Raw genomic sequence first — 17,124 nt, 5'->3', positions numbered from 1 at the left:
CACTGAATTGTACATTGAAGTCGTTGATGTTTAAGTTCCTGTTACATGAATTTTACCTCAATAAAAAAAAAAAAAGAAGAGGGCGCCTGGGTGGCTCAGTTGGTTAAGCGACTGCCTTCGGCTCAGGTCATGATCCTGGAGTCCCGGAATCGAGTCCCGCATCAGGCTCCCTGCTCAGTGGGGAGTCTGCTTCTCCCTCTGATCCTCTTCCCTCTCGTGCTTTCTATCTCTCATTCTCTCTCTCTCAAATAAATAAATAATATCTTAAAAAAAGAAAGAAGAAGAAGGGATATAGACTTTTTTAGAAAAACAAAACCATAAAATTCATTGCCAGGAGGCCAACACTACAAAAGAAAAAAAATGTTAAGGGAAGTTCTTCAGGCAAGAATATGATACCAGAGAGAACTTGGATAGACACATAAAAACAAGCTGGAAATGAAAAAATCAAGGTAAATATAAAAAAGACTTTTATCTTGTTTTTAGTTGCCCAAGAAGATAACAGACTGTCTAAAGCAGACATTGGTGAATTTTTTTTTTGTAAAGAACCAGATAGTGTATATTTTAGATTTTGCAAGCCATTCACTTCGTGTGGCAACTGCTCACCGCGGCCACATAGAGCAGAAGCAGCGGCGGATGACACCGGAGCTATTGACTATATAGCTGTACCCCAGTAAGACCTGACTTAACAAAAACAAGTGCGGGCTCGGCATGGGCTGACTTAAAGCGGATATACTAGCCATGTATTGTACGCGTCTGGCCTCTGTAGAAGTACAATGTAGGACGATATTATAGAAGATATGCAAGTATACACTTGTAAGGCCCTTATACTATATTTGGAGCACAATATTATGATTTGCAGGTAGGTTTTGATTAATTAAAGATGTATATTTTAAACCTGGAATAACCACTAAAATTGTTTAAATTTAAATATACATTATAAGACAACAGTGGAGATAAAATAGAGTCATAATAGAGTCATAAAATATCCTCCATTAATCCAAAGGAGGAAAAAGAGTAGGAAGGAAAGACCAGCTGAAACAAATAGAAACATCTAACAAGATGATAGATTTGTCTTATTATCTTAAATGTAAGCTAGTCTCCTATATGTCAGCAGCCTAAATATACCAACTGAAGACAGAGATTGTCAGAATGGATAAAAAAACAAACTCCAGCTATTTGCTTTCTACAAGAAATCCACTTTAAATATAACAACATGGACAAGGTAAATGTAAAAGGATGGAAAAAGATATTCCATATAAACAATAATCAAAAAGAGTGCTGGTGCGTTACACTGATGTCAGAAAAAGTAGACTTCTGAATAAGGAATACTTCTCAGGATAATGAAGGATATTACATAATGACAAAGGAGTCAATTATCCAAGATGATGTAACGATTCCAAATGTATACGCACCTCAGTAAGAGCAGAGCTTCAAAATATGGGAAACAAAACCAATGGAACTGAAAGAACAGACAGACGAATATCTGGCGACACGCCTCTCTCCATAATAAATAGTACAGGTAGAGAGAAAACAGTAAGAATACAGACCTGAACAAAGCTATAAACAAGTTTGGCCTAATTGATATTTATAGAATAATCCACTTAACGGTAGCAGAATACACATTCTTCTTTAGGGCACATGGAAATTTCACCAGGATTACTATATTCTGGGAAATTAAAATAAAATAAAATAAAAACCACAAATAACTAGGTTGTGCCTGGGTGGCTCAGCTGGGTTAAGCGTCTCCCTTCAGCTCAGGTCATGATCTCAGGGTCCTGGGATTGAGCCCAGAGTCGGCTCCCCACTGAGTGGGGAGTCTGCCTGTCCCTCTGCCCCTCCCCCTGCTCATGCACTCTCTCTCTTTCTCTCTCACTCTCTCAAATAAAGAAATAAAATCTTTAGAACAGAACAAAACACAAATAACTAAATTTTACAAATTATTCCTTGCATCATAACAGAATTGAACTTGAATTCATTAACAGAGAGCTATCTGGGAAATCCGAAATATTTGGAAATTGAATAACACACTTATAAATAACCCATGAGTCAAAGAGGAAATCACAAGAGAAATTAGAAAATATTTAGAATTGAATGAAAAAATAATCAATGATTTGTACTTCTATCTTAAGAAACTAGAAAAAGAAGAAAAAATTAAACCGAAAGCAACCATAAGGAAGAAACTAAAGATAGCACCAGAAATCAATGATATCCCGAACAAAAATGCTAGAGAAAAACCAGTAAAACCATTGAAAAAAACAATAAAACATCCAAGAAACAAAAAAACAAAACAAGAAAGACACAAGTTACTAATATCAAGAATGAAAGTGGGCACATTACTACCAACCCTATGGACACTAAAAGGCTAATAAGGAAATACTCCATACAATGCTAATTGTTAGGTTAGGTTAGACTAAATTCATTGGGTTAGATAAAATGGACTAATTCCTTGAAAGACACAAAGGGCCAATCTCATATGAATGGCCCTGCATTTATATAAAGCCTTCTAACAATAACAACAGACCCCCAGAAAATGAAAACAAAATTCCAGGCCCAGATATTTTTGTTGGCAAATTCTACAAAACAAGGAAGAGATAATACCAAGTCTACACAAACTTTTCCACAATGTAGCAGAGGAGAGAACACTTTCCAGCTCATTGTATTATACCAGCACTACCCTGATAACATAACTATACAAGGACATTACAAGAAAATAAACTACAGGCCAATATCACTAATAAACACAGATGCAAAAAATCCTCAAAAATATTAGCAAACCAGGGACAACTGTGGGGCTCCGTCCGTTAAGCATCTGCCTCTGGCTCAGGTCGTGATCCCAGGGTCCTGGGATGGAGTCTTGCATCGGGCTCCCTGCTCAGTGGGGAGCCTGTTTCTCCCTCTACCTGCCGCTCCCCCTGCTTGTGCATGCTCTCTATCTCTGACAAATAAATAAGTAAAATCTTAAAACAATATATTAGCAAACCAAATCCAGCAATACATTAAAAAAAAAAAAAATCACTCACCACGATCAAGTGGAATTTATTCCAGGGATGCAAGGGTGGTTTGAGTATCTGCAAATCAATCAGTGTGCCACAACACATTAACAAGAGAAAACATAAAAAACAATATGATCATCTCAATAGAATGCAGAAAAGGCATTTGACACAATACAACATCCATTCATGATAAAACCTCTCAACAAAGTAGGTTTAGAGGGAACATATCTCAACATAATAAAGGCCATATATGAAAAACCCACAGTTAACATCATACTGAATGGTGAAAGCTTTTCCTCTAAGATCAGGAACAAGACAAGGATGTCCACTCTCACTACTTTTATTCAACATAGTACTGGAAGTCCTAGCCACAGCAGTCAGATGAGAAAGAGAAATAAGGGGTACCCAGATCGGTAAGGAAGAAATAAAACTTTCACTATTTGCAGATGGCATGATATCATATATAGAAAACCCTGAAGACTTTACCAAAAAACTACTAGGACTGATAAATGAATTCAGTAAAGTCACAAGATACAAAATTAATGTACAGAAATCTGTTGCATTTCTATACACCACCAATGAAGTAGCAGAAGGAGAAGTTAAGAAAACAACCCCACTTACAATTGCACCAAAAATAATAAAATACCAGGAATAAAATTAAGTGAGGAGATGAAAGACCTGTACTCCAAAAACTATAAAACACTCATGAAAGAAATTGAAGATGACACAATGAAAAGGCATTCCATGCTCATGGTTTGGAAGAACCAGTATTGTTAAAATGTCCATACTAGCCAAAGCAATCTACGGATTTAATGCAATCCTTATCAGAATACCAACAACATTTTTTACAGAACTGGAACAAACATTACTAAAATGTGTATGGAACCAAAAAAGATCCTGAATAGCAAAAGCAATCTTGGAAAAGAAGAACAAAGCTGGAGGTATCTCAATCCCGGATTTCAAGATGTACTAGGAAGCTGTAGTTATCAAAACAGTATGGTATTGGCACTAAAACGCACACATAGAACAATGAACAGAATAGAGAGCCAAGAAATAAACCACTTATATGATCAATTAACCTAAGACAAAGGAGACAAGAATATGCAATGGGAAAAAGACAGTTTCTTCAACAAATGGTGCTGGGAAAACTGGACAGCTACAAGTAAAAGAACAAGACTGGACCACCGGCTTACTCCATACCCAGAAATAAACTCAAAATGGATTAAAGACCTAAATGTGAGACCTGAAACCATAGAAATCCTAGAAGAAAACACAGGTAGTAATTTCTTTGACATTGGCCGTAGAAACAATTTTCTAGATATATCTCCTCAGGCAAAGGAAACAAAAGCAAAACCAAACTATTGGGACAACATCAAAATAAAAGGCTTTTGCTCAGCGGAGGAAACCATCATCAAAACGAAAAGGCACTCTACTGAATGGGAGAAGATACTAGCAAATGATATATCCGATAAGGGGTGATGGAACTATGTCTTAATTGTGGTAGTAGTCACATGACTATATACATCCGACAAAAGTAGCACTATAGGGGCGCCCGGCTGGCTCAGTCCAAAGAGCATGCAACTCTTAAGCTCCAGGTGTTGAGTTCGAGACCCAAGCCAGGTGTAGAGATTACACAAAACAAAAGTAGCACTATAGACTACTCTAAAGAACTGTAGACTAGGGCGCCTGGGTGGCTCAGTTGGTTAAGCGACTGCCTTCGGCTCAGGTCATGATCCTGGAGTCCCGGGATCGGAGTCCCGCATCGGGCTCCCTGCTCAGCAGGCAGTCTGCTTCTCCCTCTGACCCCCCCCCCCATGTGCTCTCTCTCTCTCTCATTCTCGCTCTCTCAAATAAATAAATAAAATCTTTAAAAAAAAAAAAAGAACTGTAGACTAAAAAGGGTGAATTTTACTCTGTTACTTAAACCTTAACAAAATGAATGGGGACTAAAAGTATAGGGCTGAGAATAGCCAAGACACTCTTAAAGAAGAAAGAAATGGAAAGCCTTTTTCCACTACGTATGAAGAAATACTATGAAGACAGTATGGTTCCTGCATGTAGAGATCTGACACACACAGATCTCTACATGCAGGCACTTGATAAATGATGGAGACGGCACTGTGAGATTGCAGGGTGGGGAAGGACAGTCTTCCCAATAGAAGGATCCGAGGTAATTGGTTATCGACATGCTTTTTAAAGTGTATTTCTTCTACAGATATCCTTTGTCCATTTTTCTATTTGTTTTTGTCTTTTGTCGATTTGTTGGGACTATTTCTATTCTGTATTATGTCTATTAACCCTACCATTGTATATGTTGAGGTGTCTTCCACTAGTCTACCACTTCTGTTTTTAACCCTCTTTTTTGGTGTCTCCATGTACACAGAATTTTTTACTTTATACGTAGTCAAATCTGTTGGTCTTTTCATTTCTGGCTTCTGGGTCTCATGTCTTGCTTAGGCAGGGTGAGCCATTTCTTATTTACAATGCACTTTCATTTCCATGTTCTCATACAGGCTTGGGCCACAGGGACCCAGCGAAGTGCATATTATCTCCACCGGAGAGATAAGAAACGGGAAGGTCAGCGAGGTTAGTAAGTGACTTACCTCCGGTCACCCAGCTACTCTGGGGAAGACCCAGAGCCAGATTTGGGATTCTCAGAGTCTTAAACCAAGGTCACCACTCCCTGCTCCTGGGGCCATTGGGCCAATAGCATTCCCCCACCCCATCGCCCCACCCCCTGCTCCGCAGGTCACCTGCACGCCTCCTGCTGTTGGGAAGCTGTAGCCCCCGCTTCCTTACCAGGGAACAGACTGCCTCCCTGGGGCATCTCCTGTCCCTTTTGGTGCTGCATTCTGGACTCTCAGACAACTTTGCTCCTTGCCTCTTGATGGGCCTCCCGGAATGTGGAGGCAGCCCTGTGCTCCCCGGAGGCACCACACCTCTGGGCTGGGCGCACTGGTCCCTTAGCAGCCCTCGTCGGGCCTGCTCTCCAAATGCATCTGGTCATCCTCACCCTCATCAGATCTTCAACATATGCGCGGTCAACAACGTGACATTAACTTTTTCAAGTCCAGCACATTTGGAGGGAACCCCTTCATGTGGAGACAGAGGCACAAAGGGGTAAAGATGTCTTGGGGGAAAGAGGACAGAGCATCTGTGAGGCTTTAGAGTGGGCCTCGGAGGAGTCCTCCAGGCAGAAGGGGAATCTAGAGAAGGACTGGTGTGGGGGCAGAAGACGGGGGAAATCAGGGCCAGCCAGAGGGAGGGAGCAGAGGTGGAAGTAGGAAGGGGTGAGGTCCAGGTGCAGAGAGCCCCTGACGACCCCACCTGGAGCTCAGACTTTATCCTGTCAGCCACAGAGCCAGGTTCTGCTGAGGTGGCCTAAGCCTCCCCTCAGGGCCACTGCGGCGTCCAACCCCCTCGCAGGCCACATCCATTCTCTATCTCCACACCCTCCACCAGAAAGGGGTCTCTGCCAGCCTGGGTCAGGGACTTAGTGGGAATAGCATGGAAGGCGGGCACCGTATCCCAGGATCAGATGCAGACTTTACCGACATGTTAGGGGTTCTCGGGTTTCCTTGAGACCATCCGTGGGTTTTTGAGGGCAGTGGCTTATGTGCCAGGCTCTTAATGGGAGCCTCTGGGTGGGCACCTCCAAGTATGGTCTGGGGATTCCAGGCTCAGACTCATAGAAGTACCTGTTAAAATGCAGAATCCAAGGCGATCCCAGGCCAGCTGAATTAGGGGTGAGAGATGGAAACCTGCAGAGGAAACATGCTCCCTAGGGAGTTCTGATGCTCACTCATGGCAGAAGCCACTGCCCTCAAAAACCCACGGATGGTCTCAAGGAAACCCGAGAACCCCTAACATGTCGGTAAAGTCTGCATCTGATCCTGGGATACGGTGCCCGCCTTCCATGCTAGTCCCACTAAGTCCCTGACCCAGGCTGGCAGAGACCCCTTTCTGGTGGAGGGTGTGGAGATAGAGAATGGATGTGGCCTGCGAGGGGGTTGGACGCCACAGTGGCCCTGAGGGGAGGCTTAGGCCACCTCAGCAGAACCTGTCTCTGTCCCCAGCTCAGAAGAAGGTGCTCGCTCTGTCGTTTCTGCCCACCCAGCAAACTCCCATCGCTCCTCACATTCCCTACCTCCAAGAGGTCGCCCTCGCCCTGACAGACAGGCAAGTGTCCTTCCTACGCATCCCAGGCCATTCCAGTACTTTCCTCACTTGGCAGATGAGGTTTAGCAAAGGTTGATCAGGTGCTTACAACGCGTCAGCAGCATCCCACGCACTCTGAAGTTTTCTCATTGAATCCTCAACACTAAAGGTAGGCGTTGTTATTATCCCAAAGCTCAGAGAAGTTAAGTCACTTTCCCAAGATCACACAGCGAGTGAGGGTATTCCTGCCTCCTGAGCCTACGGTGTCCATGACCATTCTGATCCACCGACTTTAGATATTTGAAGAATGAATGAGTCCATGAATAAATGCTGTTCCCAAACTCTGCAAGCAGGACAGTACTCTCCCCTCCTGGGAATATGGCCTCTGGAGGCCTCATATGTTCTGAGTATGGTTTATGTGCCAGGCACTAATGCCAGGCCCTTTGCACATTTATCTCGTTTCATCCTCTCAGCCATGAGTCTGATTCTAGTAATTCTAGTAATTCCCATTTTGCAGATGAGGAAACTAAGGATCAGGGGGGTTAGGTCACTTGCCCGAGGCCCCAGAGCCGGCAGGTGACACAGCTGGGGTTGGAACTGGGCAGCCTGGCTTCAGAGCCTGTGCTAATGACCGCCACACTGCACAGAGTGTGGTCCCCAGCAGCAAACATGCTGACCACCAGGGGCCATGGGATGGACGTGGCCTGCAGTTCAGGGAGGTGATACCCAGCAAGGAAGCGCAGTGATGCAGCTGGGAGGGGGATGAACAGGAATCCTCGATTGACATCACTCCTTCCTACAGCAGAGGAATTTTAAAAAGGGTTTGCACGTCAGCCCAAGGATTAGGAAATCCCAAAGTAACTGTGTGGGCCGTGTCATACTTCTGCACATACTAAGGGCTTGAAACTCCTCTCCCTGCCTGGCCCCTGGCTCCTGGCACTTCCAGACCTCACGGCAGGGACAACTTGGCCCTCCAGATCACTCAACCCCAGCCCCAACCCATGCCCTAGGATCCGGGGAAGTTCCCCCATCTTGGAGTGGAGGAGCCCAAGCCAGGAGCCAGGGACCCAGGATAGTTGGCTCCTGGTCCTGCTTCAACCCCCGGCCAGAGAGGTCCGACCACCCCACCCTCTGGGCTCGAGGAGTCACTGGGCTCTAGCATCTGGCATAGGACACTGTGGGACACTATTCCAGCCCAGCAGTGCAGCTCAGCTCCCTCCTCTAGCAGGGCATATAGCGGCCCTGTGAGCTGTTCACTGCGGGTCTCTCCTCCTACCCACACCCCCCCCCCACCCGCCCCGCCACCCTCCTCCAGCACTGCACGCTGGATTTTCAGCAGCTGAACTCACTTGGCTCCTTACTTACGGCTGGATGTGGCCCTGCCTCAGTCTGGCCTGAGCTCTCTGCCCCACCCTCCTCCTGGCCCCGAGTGCGCAGCACAAGCGCTGTTCTAAGAGGGTTACTGACTGACTCCATGCCAACCCCTCCACCCCCCGATGCAAGCCCCCTGGCAGGGCTACCGTGTCTCTGCGTCTCCTGTTCACTCTGTGCTTAGCCCACACCTGGCAGAGTGGGGAGAGCTCAGTGAGGGCCAGGGCACAGGAATGAAGGAGGGAGCGGAGCGGGTGGACAAATGGGGAGAGTGGAGGGAGTTCTCTGCTCTCAGAAGCCACTTCCCTGGGTGCTTCTCGCAGCTGGCCCTGCTCTCGGGCCCAGGAAGGAGAAAGCTCAGGGCTCTTCCCTGCCAGCAGGGCCCTGGCTGTCCTGGTGGGAGGTAACGCAAGCACCTAGCGGCCCTACGATCCTACACCGCAGTGCCGGCAGTGATCCATATTGACATGATCCATCATCCAAACGGCGATCTTTGAGAGCACAAGGGTTGCTATGCATAATTGCACTAACGCAGGGGCACAAAGAGGGATCATTCTCCACCACCCTGCCCACTGGGCACGCCTTTTGTGCCCGTCTCTGCACAGATCATCTCATCTCATCCTCACAACCACCTTTGGGGATAGCTATAATCCCATGTCACACATGAGGAAAGACAGGCTCAGAGACGGTAAGCGACCTGCTCAGGGTCACACAGCTGACAAGTGGCAGGACTGCATTTGAATCCAGGAACTTGGCCCCAGAGTCCATATGCTTAACCATCTGCCTTCAGCAATAGCTGGGGCTCTCAGAAAGGTCAAGGCTAGAGGGGAATGACCTGGGCTTTAGAGCCAGAGAGACCAGAAATCACATTCCCCACGCCATAGCTGTGTGACCCTAGCCAGCTCCCTGGCCTCTTGAGGCCTTAGTTTCTTCATTGGTGAAGTGGGGGAGGGGTTACTGACTCAGATCCAGTGAGACAATAACCCTTAGCGCACTCAACAAATATTTATCTCACGTGTACTCTGTGCCTGGCCCTAGGGACACAGTGGTGAACATGGCAGTCATCGTTCCCCGCTCTGAAGCTCCCAGACTGGTGGCAGAGGCAAGAGAGGACCAGGAGCTCGGGGGGTGGTAGGACTTCTGGGGAGCACTGAAGAGGGGAGTCAAAAAGGGGTCTCCCTAAGTTGACCAGGAGTTGGGGGGAGGTACAGGGAGGAGTGGGGCATATTCCAGGAAAGAGAGCCAGCATGGTACAGGCCTGGAGACGAGAGAGTGCCTAGGACATCCAGAAACTGAGGCTGTCAAACAAAGGACTGGGAAGAAAAACCACTTCCTGCTGAGTGATCCGGGAGGCTTCTTGGAGGAGGCAGCTTTGATCTGGGCCCATTTGCCCTTCAGCCATAGTGGGCTGGGCATTCTCAGTAGTAAGGACAGCACCAATAAAGGCGCAGAGGTCAGGCTTCTGCACAGCAGAAGAAAGTCAACAAAATGAAACAGCAACCTATCAAAGGAGAGAAAACATCTGCAAACCATCTATCTGATAACCTAACTGACAACCAAAATATATAAGGAATTCATATAACTCAACTCAAAAAAAAAAAAAACAACACATAACAAAGTATCTGATTTAAAAATGGGCGGAAGTGGGGCGCCTGGCTGGCTCAGTTGGTGGAGCATGCCTCTCTTGATCTCGGAGTCGTGAGTTCAGGCCCCACATTGGGTGCAGAGATTACTTAAAAATAAAGTCTTTAAAAAAATGGGCAGAAGAACTGAATAGGCATTTTTCTAAAGAAGACGTATAAATGGCCAACAGGTACAGGAAAAGATGCTCAACCTCACTATAAGTGAAATGCAAATTAAAATCGCACGAGATATCACCTCACACCTGTCAGGATGGCTAGTATCACAAAGACAAGAGATAGCAAGTGTTGCCGAGGCTAAGGAGAAAAGGAACCCTTACACACAGTTGGAAGGTTGGAAAGCTTGTGGTCCCTATGGGGGTAGGCAGGCCTTGGAGGGCAGATGTGGGGGAGGTAGTGGGAGACGTTGGAACCAGGTCAGGGATGGCCTTGAAGACCATGCTAGAGTGCCTAGACTTAGTTTGTTGGGTCATGAGGAGCCACTGAAGGTGTCTGAGCTGAAGAGAGTCAAGATCATGGTATGCTTCAGGATAATCAATAACAAAGAAGAGAAACTCTCAGGCATGGAAGCTTCCACCTTGTCCTTTCAGAAGGGGAACAAGCACCCTTGAGAATTCTGTGATTTTCCAGAAGCTCTGTTACTTCCCCATGTTTGTGACTTTTCTAGTTCCTTGCATGAAACCTCAAACCAGAAAGAGGCTATGGACCTGCCCCACGCCTGTCAGGCAGAGAAGAACCCTAAGAGGGTGTAAGGAGCTGTTGGAGAGGGCAGGCAAGATACCACCGGGGGCCCAGAGAGAAGGGCCAGGGGCTAAGCCAGTGGGAGGAAGTCCCAGGGAGACAGTCTGGCTTCTGTGGTATCCTTAAGTTGCTGCTGGATCTGGAGAAAAGCCAGGCCCCTGCCCAGGCTAAGAGCCCCTCATCAGGCTGTGGAGGCAGCCGTAGCAGATTTTATTCTGAGCTGTGGGACTCTGTCATAGCCCAGAGAAGCCCCGGGACCCCGCTCCAAGAAAAGCCCTCCCCCCTCCCCCGGGATTCCAGGAGCCACGCCCTGAGGGGCAGCCAGCAGGCTGCTGCCAGGGCCCAGTCTGCTCCTCCCTCCAAGTCCAGGAAATAGCCTTAGAAACTCTCTGAAGAAGGCGGTAGAAGGACACCAGACTGGCAGGCAAGAAACTGCTGTATGTGAGCTCAGGCCAGCACTCGATGGCGCTGAGCCTCAGCTTCCTCCTCGGGAACTGAGCCCTTGGCTTCTCTCCCAGGCTGATTGTGAGCATCACATGGGACCGCTGTCAGGAACAGCAAGGGACCCGGGCAAGGCCCAGGTAGCCAGGGCGAGCTGGGTTTCCCAAGTGGGTGCCCTCTAGATGTGGGCTGGGGGCCAGCCCCCAGGAGCCCCGAATATCAGCGTCGCAGGCAAGTTCCTGCCTTGGCTGTCTTCTCAGCCCTCTGGTCCCTCCAGGGAGAAAGTCTCCACTCCATGCCCTCCGTATTTAACTCTGTTCTACCACTTGTTTGTGGCTTTTCTCTACGAACGGAAGGGGCTCCAGACTTCTTTCAGGAGGTCAGAGTACCTCGCCAGAATTAAATAATGTTGTTTTCATCACTTTTCTCTTCGATTTTCTTAGCTTCTCGGAAGCCTTATGATTTTGCATATTTTAAAGGCAACTTTTAGACTCCAGTAACATTTTAAATGTTTATTCTGTGTCTAGGAATTTAACCTATGGACACAGATACTTACAAAAATGTACAAATACAAATATACTTTACAGGGGCACCTGGGTGACATGTTCGACTTTTAATCTCAGCTCAGGTCTTGTTCTCAGGTCATGAGTTCAAGCCTAGCGTGGAGCCTACTTTATAAATAAATAAATAAACAAACAAACAAACTATGAACAGTGGTCATTCCAGCATAATTGAGAACTTGGAAACACTAAATGTCCATTAGTACGGGACTGGTCAAATAATTTATGGCACAGGTACACTTTAAATTATGTGCAGCTCTCATAATGAACACATTACTATCTACACGTACCACTGACCTGTGAGTATGCCCATGATGTGTTCTTAAGAAAAAACAAAAAGTTGCAAAATGGTAGTGGTAGTTTTATTTAAAATTGTAAGTATATATTTACACAGATAGGTACAGATATAAAATACAAATATTAGTATAGATGGAAGGGGGGAAGCCCCCGAAGGATATAACTAAACTGTTAATAGTCAAAGGTGAATTTTCCATGAGATAAATTCTTACACACAGAGTTGCTGAATGAAAAAAAGACACATTTACAATGTTACTGGAGTCTAAAATACAAAACACATGAAGAAAAGACTTTCTATGTTATGTATTTTGAGAATGGATTTTTTTCTTTTTTTCTTTTTTTTGAGAATGGATTTTTTTAATACAGGCGTATGTTACATAAATACTTTTATAAAAGTAATTTTTAATTATTATGAAGTTGAACAGACAAATGAAAGCGGCCTTTAGACCGCGTGCCCTAGCACAGAGGAAGAGCATCCGTGGGGGTTGTGAGCCGTGTGCATCAGCTGAAGGTTAGGGTCCCACGAGCAATTACCCCTTCCAGTCTTTCCCTCTTTTTCCAGGAACAAGGCCCCTGGCTGTGAATAGGGCAGCGGAAGAATTGTACAGTCCAAGTGGCTCATCCGTCTGAGAGGAAAATTCCAGCTCACCCGTTCCCTTGGACCTGCCTGAGCGGCAAGGCTGGGAGGAAGGAGCCAGCAGAGGTGACTTATGGTTCGCCCCACCCCCGCCCTGGCCGACTCCTGCACACCCTCCCCTAGCCCTCAGGTTCACTTAGCTCTTTCCTCTTACCCAATCCTTCCCTGCTCTGTCTGGGCACCACACAGGTCTGGAGTCTGGAGACAGGGGTTGGGACCCAGGTGTCCCCCGTCCCCAGCGCTGCAACCTTGGCTGAGCGCTTTACCTCCCTGAGCGCTGACTTGGGAGTCAGCCGGGATCCCGTCCCCGCTGCCCTGACCAGATGGCCTTGGACAGGTCACTTCAAAACCTTCCTGAACTGGCTTCACGTGTAATATGGGGACAGTAGCGGTACCTGGTTCCTAGGGTTGGTGTGTGGGTAAAATGAGAAAATGGGCCAGGACAGGCTTGGCACAGAGTAGCTGCTCAGTGCTCACTGGCTTTTCCTCATCCTTTCTCTCTGTGGCATCATTAACTCCATTCACTGCTGGAGAGATTGAGGCCTGATGTGGTGTAATCTAGCCTAGGTCCCCTAAGGAGCAGACCTGAAGTGGAGGGAGCCCAAGTCTCCTGACCTCCAGACGGAGGCTTGCCCCATGAGCAAGGATAATCTCCGTTTGGAATGTGGGTTGTTTATTCTCTTTTCGGAGGCAGATCCGGGGATTGGCTTATTCATCTTCTATCACAGCCAGGAAAGAGTAGGTCACAGGCTCCGGGTGCTCTCTGAAGCCAGGCCCCCCAGGAGGGTGGGCTTTGTGTGGCCAGGCCATGTAGCGGGTGGGGTTTCCCCTGGCGTGGTTCGGCTGCCCCTGCGTGGGCAGCCGGGCCTGTGAGTCAGAGCGGCCCACGTCTGCCCGCTGGCAGCCACAGTCCCAGGCCCCTGGCGCCAGTCCAGGGAGGCATGTGGTTCCAAAGAGAGGTGCCTATGCCCCAGAAGCAGACGGAGATGCCCCCTTCCCCACATCGGAGAGAGCAAGGGATGGCCAAGATCACACAGTGAGGTATGATAGATCTTGGGCTGACACCCGGTTCTACCTTGGGTGACCCCTGCCAAAAGGCCCAAGTGAGGAGGTCAGGAAGCCATAGCCTGGGTCTAAGACCCTTGCACTCTGGCCCTTGCCCCCGTTGGCTCTATTGCCCTGGCCCCGTGGTCTGTCAGGCCTGGCCTGGGCCGTGGAGCCTATGGTCAGGATGGAGCTGGCCAGCAGGTACCAGAATGCCTGGCTCATGTCAGCCCCATTCCACTGAGCCGCTGCAGTCATGAGGGGCCTGGGGCCTGCTGGGTCTGCACCCCGATGCCTGGCCTAGCTAGACTGCCCTCAGAGACACAGCTGGGCCCTGTTCCCTCCCTGGCCTCACCCTGGCCGCTCCCACCTCCCCTCCCCGCCCACCTTCCTCTCTCTTCCTCTTCCTTCTCTAGTTGCCCTCTCTCCTCACTTCTTACTGCTCTCCGGCCCCCATGGGGGCTCTGTCTGCCCTGCTCCTCCTTGAGACCCAGCCGCTACTCACCGGGGCCTGGAATCAGGGCTGGAGCGGATGCCTGTCACAAGCCACACCAGCCTCCCTCTGGCCCACGGGCAGAATGGAGGGGAGCGCAGGGGGTGTCCCAGCTTACCAGCCAAAGCCAAAGCACATGGTGGGGCGGGGGGGGGGGGGGCCGCAGGAGGGGCTCAGGCTTCTCAACAGGAGCCTGTGAACGGTCCGGCCTGTCCCAGAGCCAGGCACTGCAGAGCCCCAAGGGCCTTTCCATTTCACACCTTGAGAAGCCGAAGCCCAAGGTCCAGGCCGTCCAGCTGCTAGCAGGTGGTGGAGGGAGTGTGCGAACCCCATTTTACAGATGGAACTGAGACTCCGAGCTGAAGGACCCTGTGTGGGGACACTGTGGCTAGGGCTCAGCCCCATCTGCCCCACTCCACTCCTGCCACCTCCCAGGCGCAGGGCCTAAACCCGCGAGAGACCACGAAGTCCATGAGTGAGAAGCACCAGGTTTAATATTAAAATCTTTCTCTTAAAAAAAAAAAGTACACAGATAGGAAAATTTGATGGCATATAAAATAGCACTTCTGCTGTATAAATGTGAGTTAATGTGAGTCCTAAAAATACTTGTAAACCTAGGTGATTACATCTTTGGTACCGTAGTGAGAACCTCCTCCCTCTCCTGGGCCTGGCAGAGGGGGCTGGTGCCCACTTCTGGCTCTCCTCCTGCCAGGAGTCTTGGCCATGGCTCTCGCTCCCCTGGCACCCCCGCGGCTCACCTAGCTGGGGTATGGTTGGCAGAGTGCTGCGAGCGGGCCTGGGCAGTGACTCCCTCAGGGACCAGGCAGCTGCTGGGTGAGAAGGCAACCGCCAAAGTACCCGCCTCTTGCACCCCTCTCAGGTTCCCTACAAAGCCTTCTTGTACTTTCTGGGGGCCCCCAGGAGCCCTCACTGTCCATGATGTTTGTGGCACAGACTTGGACAGCAGGTGCTGGAGAGCAGACTGCACAAGGGTGTCTGATCTGCCCCCTCTGTCTCCTTTGCTCAGGATGACTCCAGAGGTCATCGGTGGGTCTGAGAGGGCCCCGTGGTCTTCCCATGGGGCAGCTGCTGGGGGCTTTCCAAGACACTGGCTGTCACTCCGAGTCAAGATCTGTGCAGCTGGCCTTTTGGGACTTGCCGGGAGTCTGGGGAAGGGGCATAGTTCTGAATGCCCAGAGTGTGATGCATGGTCCAGAATCTCTCCAGACCCCAGCTGACCCCTAGGACGGAGGTTTGGAGTGTTTGGCTTTGCTTCATCTGGGCAAGTGTGCCACCCCCTGCAATATTCGAGAATGTTAGTGCTGGCAGGGCACCAGAAGTCAACGAGTCCATCTTGCTCATTTTTCAACAGGGCAAACAGGCCTGTTGAAATTCCTCACCCAAACAGAGGGTGAGGAATTCCTCCAAGGTCCCATATCAGGTCCAGTGCGCATCTTGATCCACACATGTGGACATTTCTCGCAGGCGCATCCACATGCTCATCACAGATGTGGGGCCCGCCTGGCCCTGGAGACTCTGGTGGGTGGAGTGAGACTGGCGGTGATAAGGAAGAAGACCCCGGCACTTATGGGGCCAGGCAGACATGGACAGGGGCACTTGTATGGAGAGGTGTGTCCTAAGTGCCTGGGACAGGGGCTGTGGGCCAGAGTGTCCTGGACTTGGCTCAGCCCCCAGCATGAAGCGTGGACGGCCCCAGACCAGCTCGGGCCTGGGAAAGTGGAGATTGGCATCAAGGAGAGGTGGCTTCTGGATGAACATCACTGTCCGAGGCCAGGCCCCTGCTCAGCCAGGAGCCAGGGATGCCAGGGTCCCTTCCCCAGCTCTTAGGTGGATGAAAGTGCGAGGAGAAAGCTACAGCTCCTTGAGGAGTAGCTGGCTGAACAGAAGAACGTTAATTCATACCTCCTGAACCTTGAGAATCTCTCTAGGGATTCCGACCTCCCCACCTGTCAGCCAGGGAGACAGAAGCCCAGATTCTGTGTCACCGGGCCCTGTACTCCCATCCTACAGATGGAGAAACTAAGTGTCCTGGGAGAACCCTGGCTCCCATCACAGGGCCTCCCCAGAGGCAGGGGCTGGTCATGACCCCTGCAGCTCTTTTGCCTCCTAAGCCAGCCCCAGCGGCCAGGGTGCCACATGCCAGGGGCAAAAGCTTTCTAGAAAGTGGCAGCTGATGGGAGGCCAGGCCAGGAGGCGCTGGGCGCTGGGAGGTAGAGGGGGAGCTTCAGGTGGGGCAGGGTGGGGCCAGCCCCCTACAGGAAGCTGTCCTCTGCCTCAGCCCGATGCCCAGGGCAGCTCGAGTCCACTGGTGGCTCCAGCTCCGGCTCCACCTGGGGTTCGGGCTCCTCTTGGGGCTCCAGGGGGCTGTCACAGGAGATGGTAGAGGACGTGTTCGCTTCATTCAGGGTGGAGCTAGGAGGAGAAGGCAAGTGAGTGAGGGGCTGGGAGGGAGCCACAGTGAGATGATAGCAGCCATCAAGAGCTTTCTGAGTGTTCAAGTGTGCACCATGCGCCTCACACCCTTGAGTTCCTCTAAGCCCTGTAAAGACTACACAAGGCAGGCACCAGGAGGGCAGGGCCTCTTGGACTGGTGATGTCAGTGGCCTGCAGCGCTCAGTGAGACTTCCCAGCAGCAGATCCAGTTGGCTCCGGAGCCCGTTCCTCACTCATCAGCATCTCCGTGCCTGGCACTCCGGAAGGCACTTGCCATCTCACGGAAGCCGCTGAC

The 17,124-nt window shown here is 49.4% G+C and overlaps 1 protein-coding gene across 4 annotated transcripts in view; it reads right to left on the bottom strand.

Moving 5' to 3' along the window:
* Nucleotides 1-14,264: 14,264 nt before the first annotated feature.
* The window catches only part of PDGFRB (platelet derived growth factor receptor beta), a 37,223-nt gene continuing 34,363 nt past the window's right edge, over nucleotides 14,265-17,124 (bottom strand). For 3 of the 4 annotated variants that reach the window (XM_027605588.2, XM_027605587.2, XM_027605589.2), the window contains one exon: nucleotides 14,266-16,808. In XM_027605588.2, coding sequence (XP_027461389.1) covers nucleotides 16,649-16,808 — 160 coding nt within the window. In that variant the 3' untranslated portion in view covers nucleotides 14,266-16,648. Of the gene's footprint in view, nucleotides 16,809-17,124 lie in introns of all 4 variants that reach the window. The other variant, XM_027605591.2, reaches the window with a different exon arrangement.

The sequence above is a fragment of the Zalophus californianus genome, chromosome 5 (genome assembly GCF_009762305.2).
Source record: "Zalophus californianus isolate mZalCal1 chromosome 5, mZalCal1.pri.v2, whole genome shotgun sequence".
NCBI classification, from domain to species: Eukaryota; Metazoa; Chordata; class Mammalia; order Carnivora; family Otariidae; genus Zalophus; species Zalophus californianus.
Note: the sequence above shows the minus strand (reverse complement) of the source record. Positions and strands in the feature narration are given on the sequence as shown.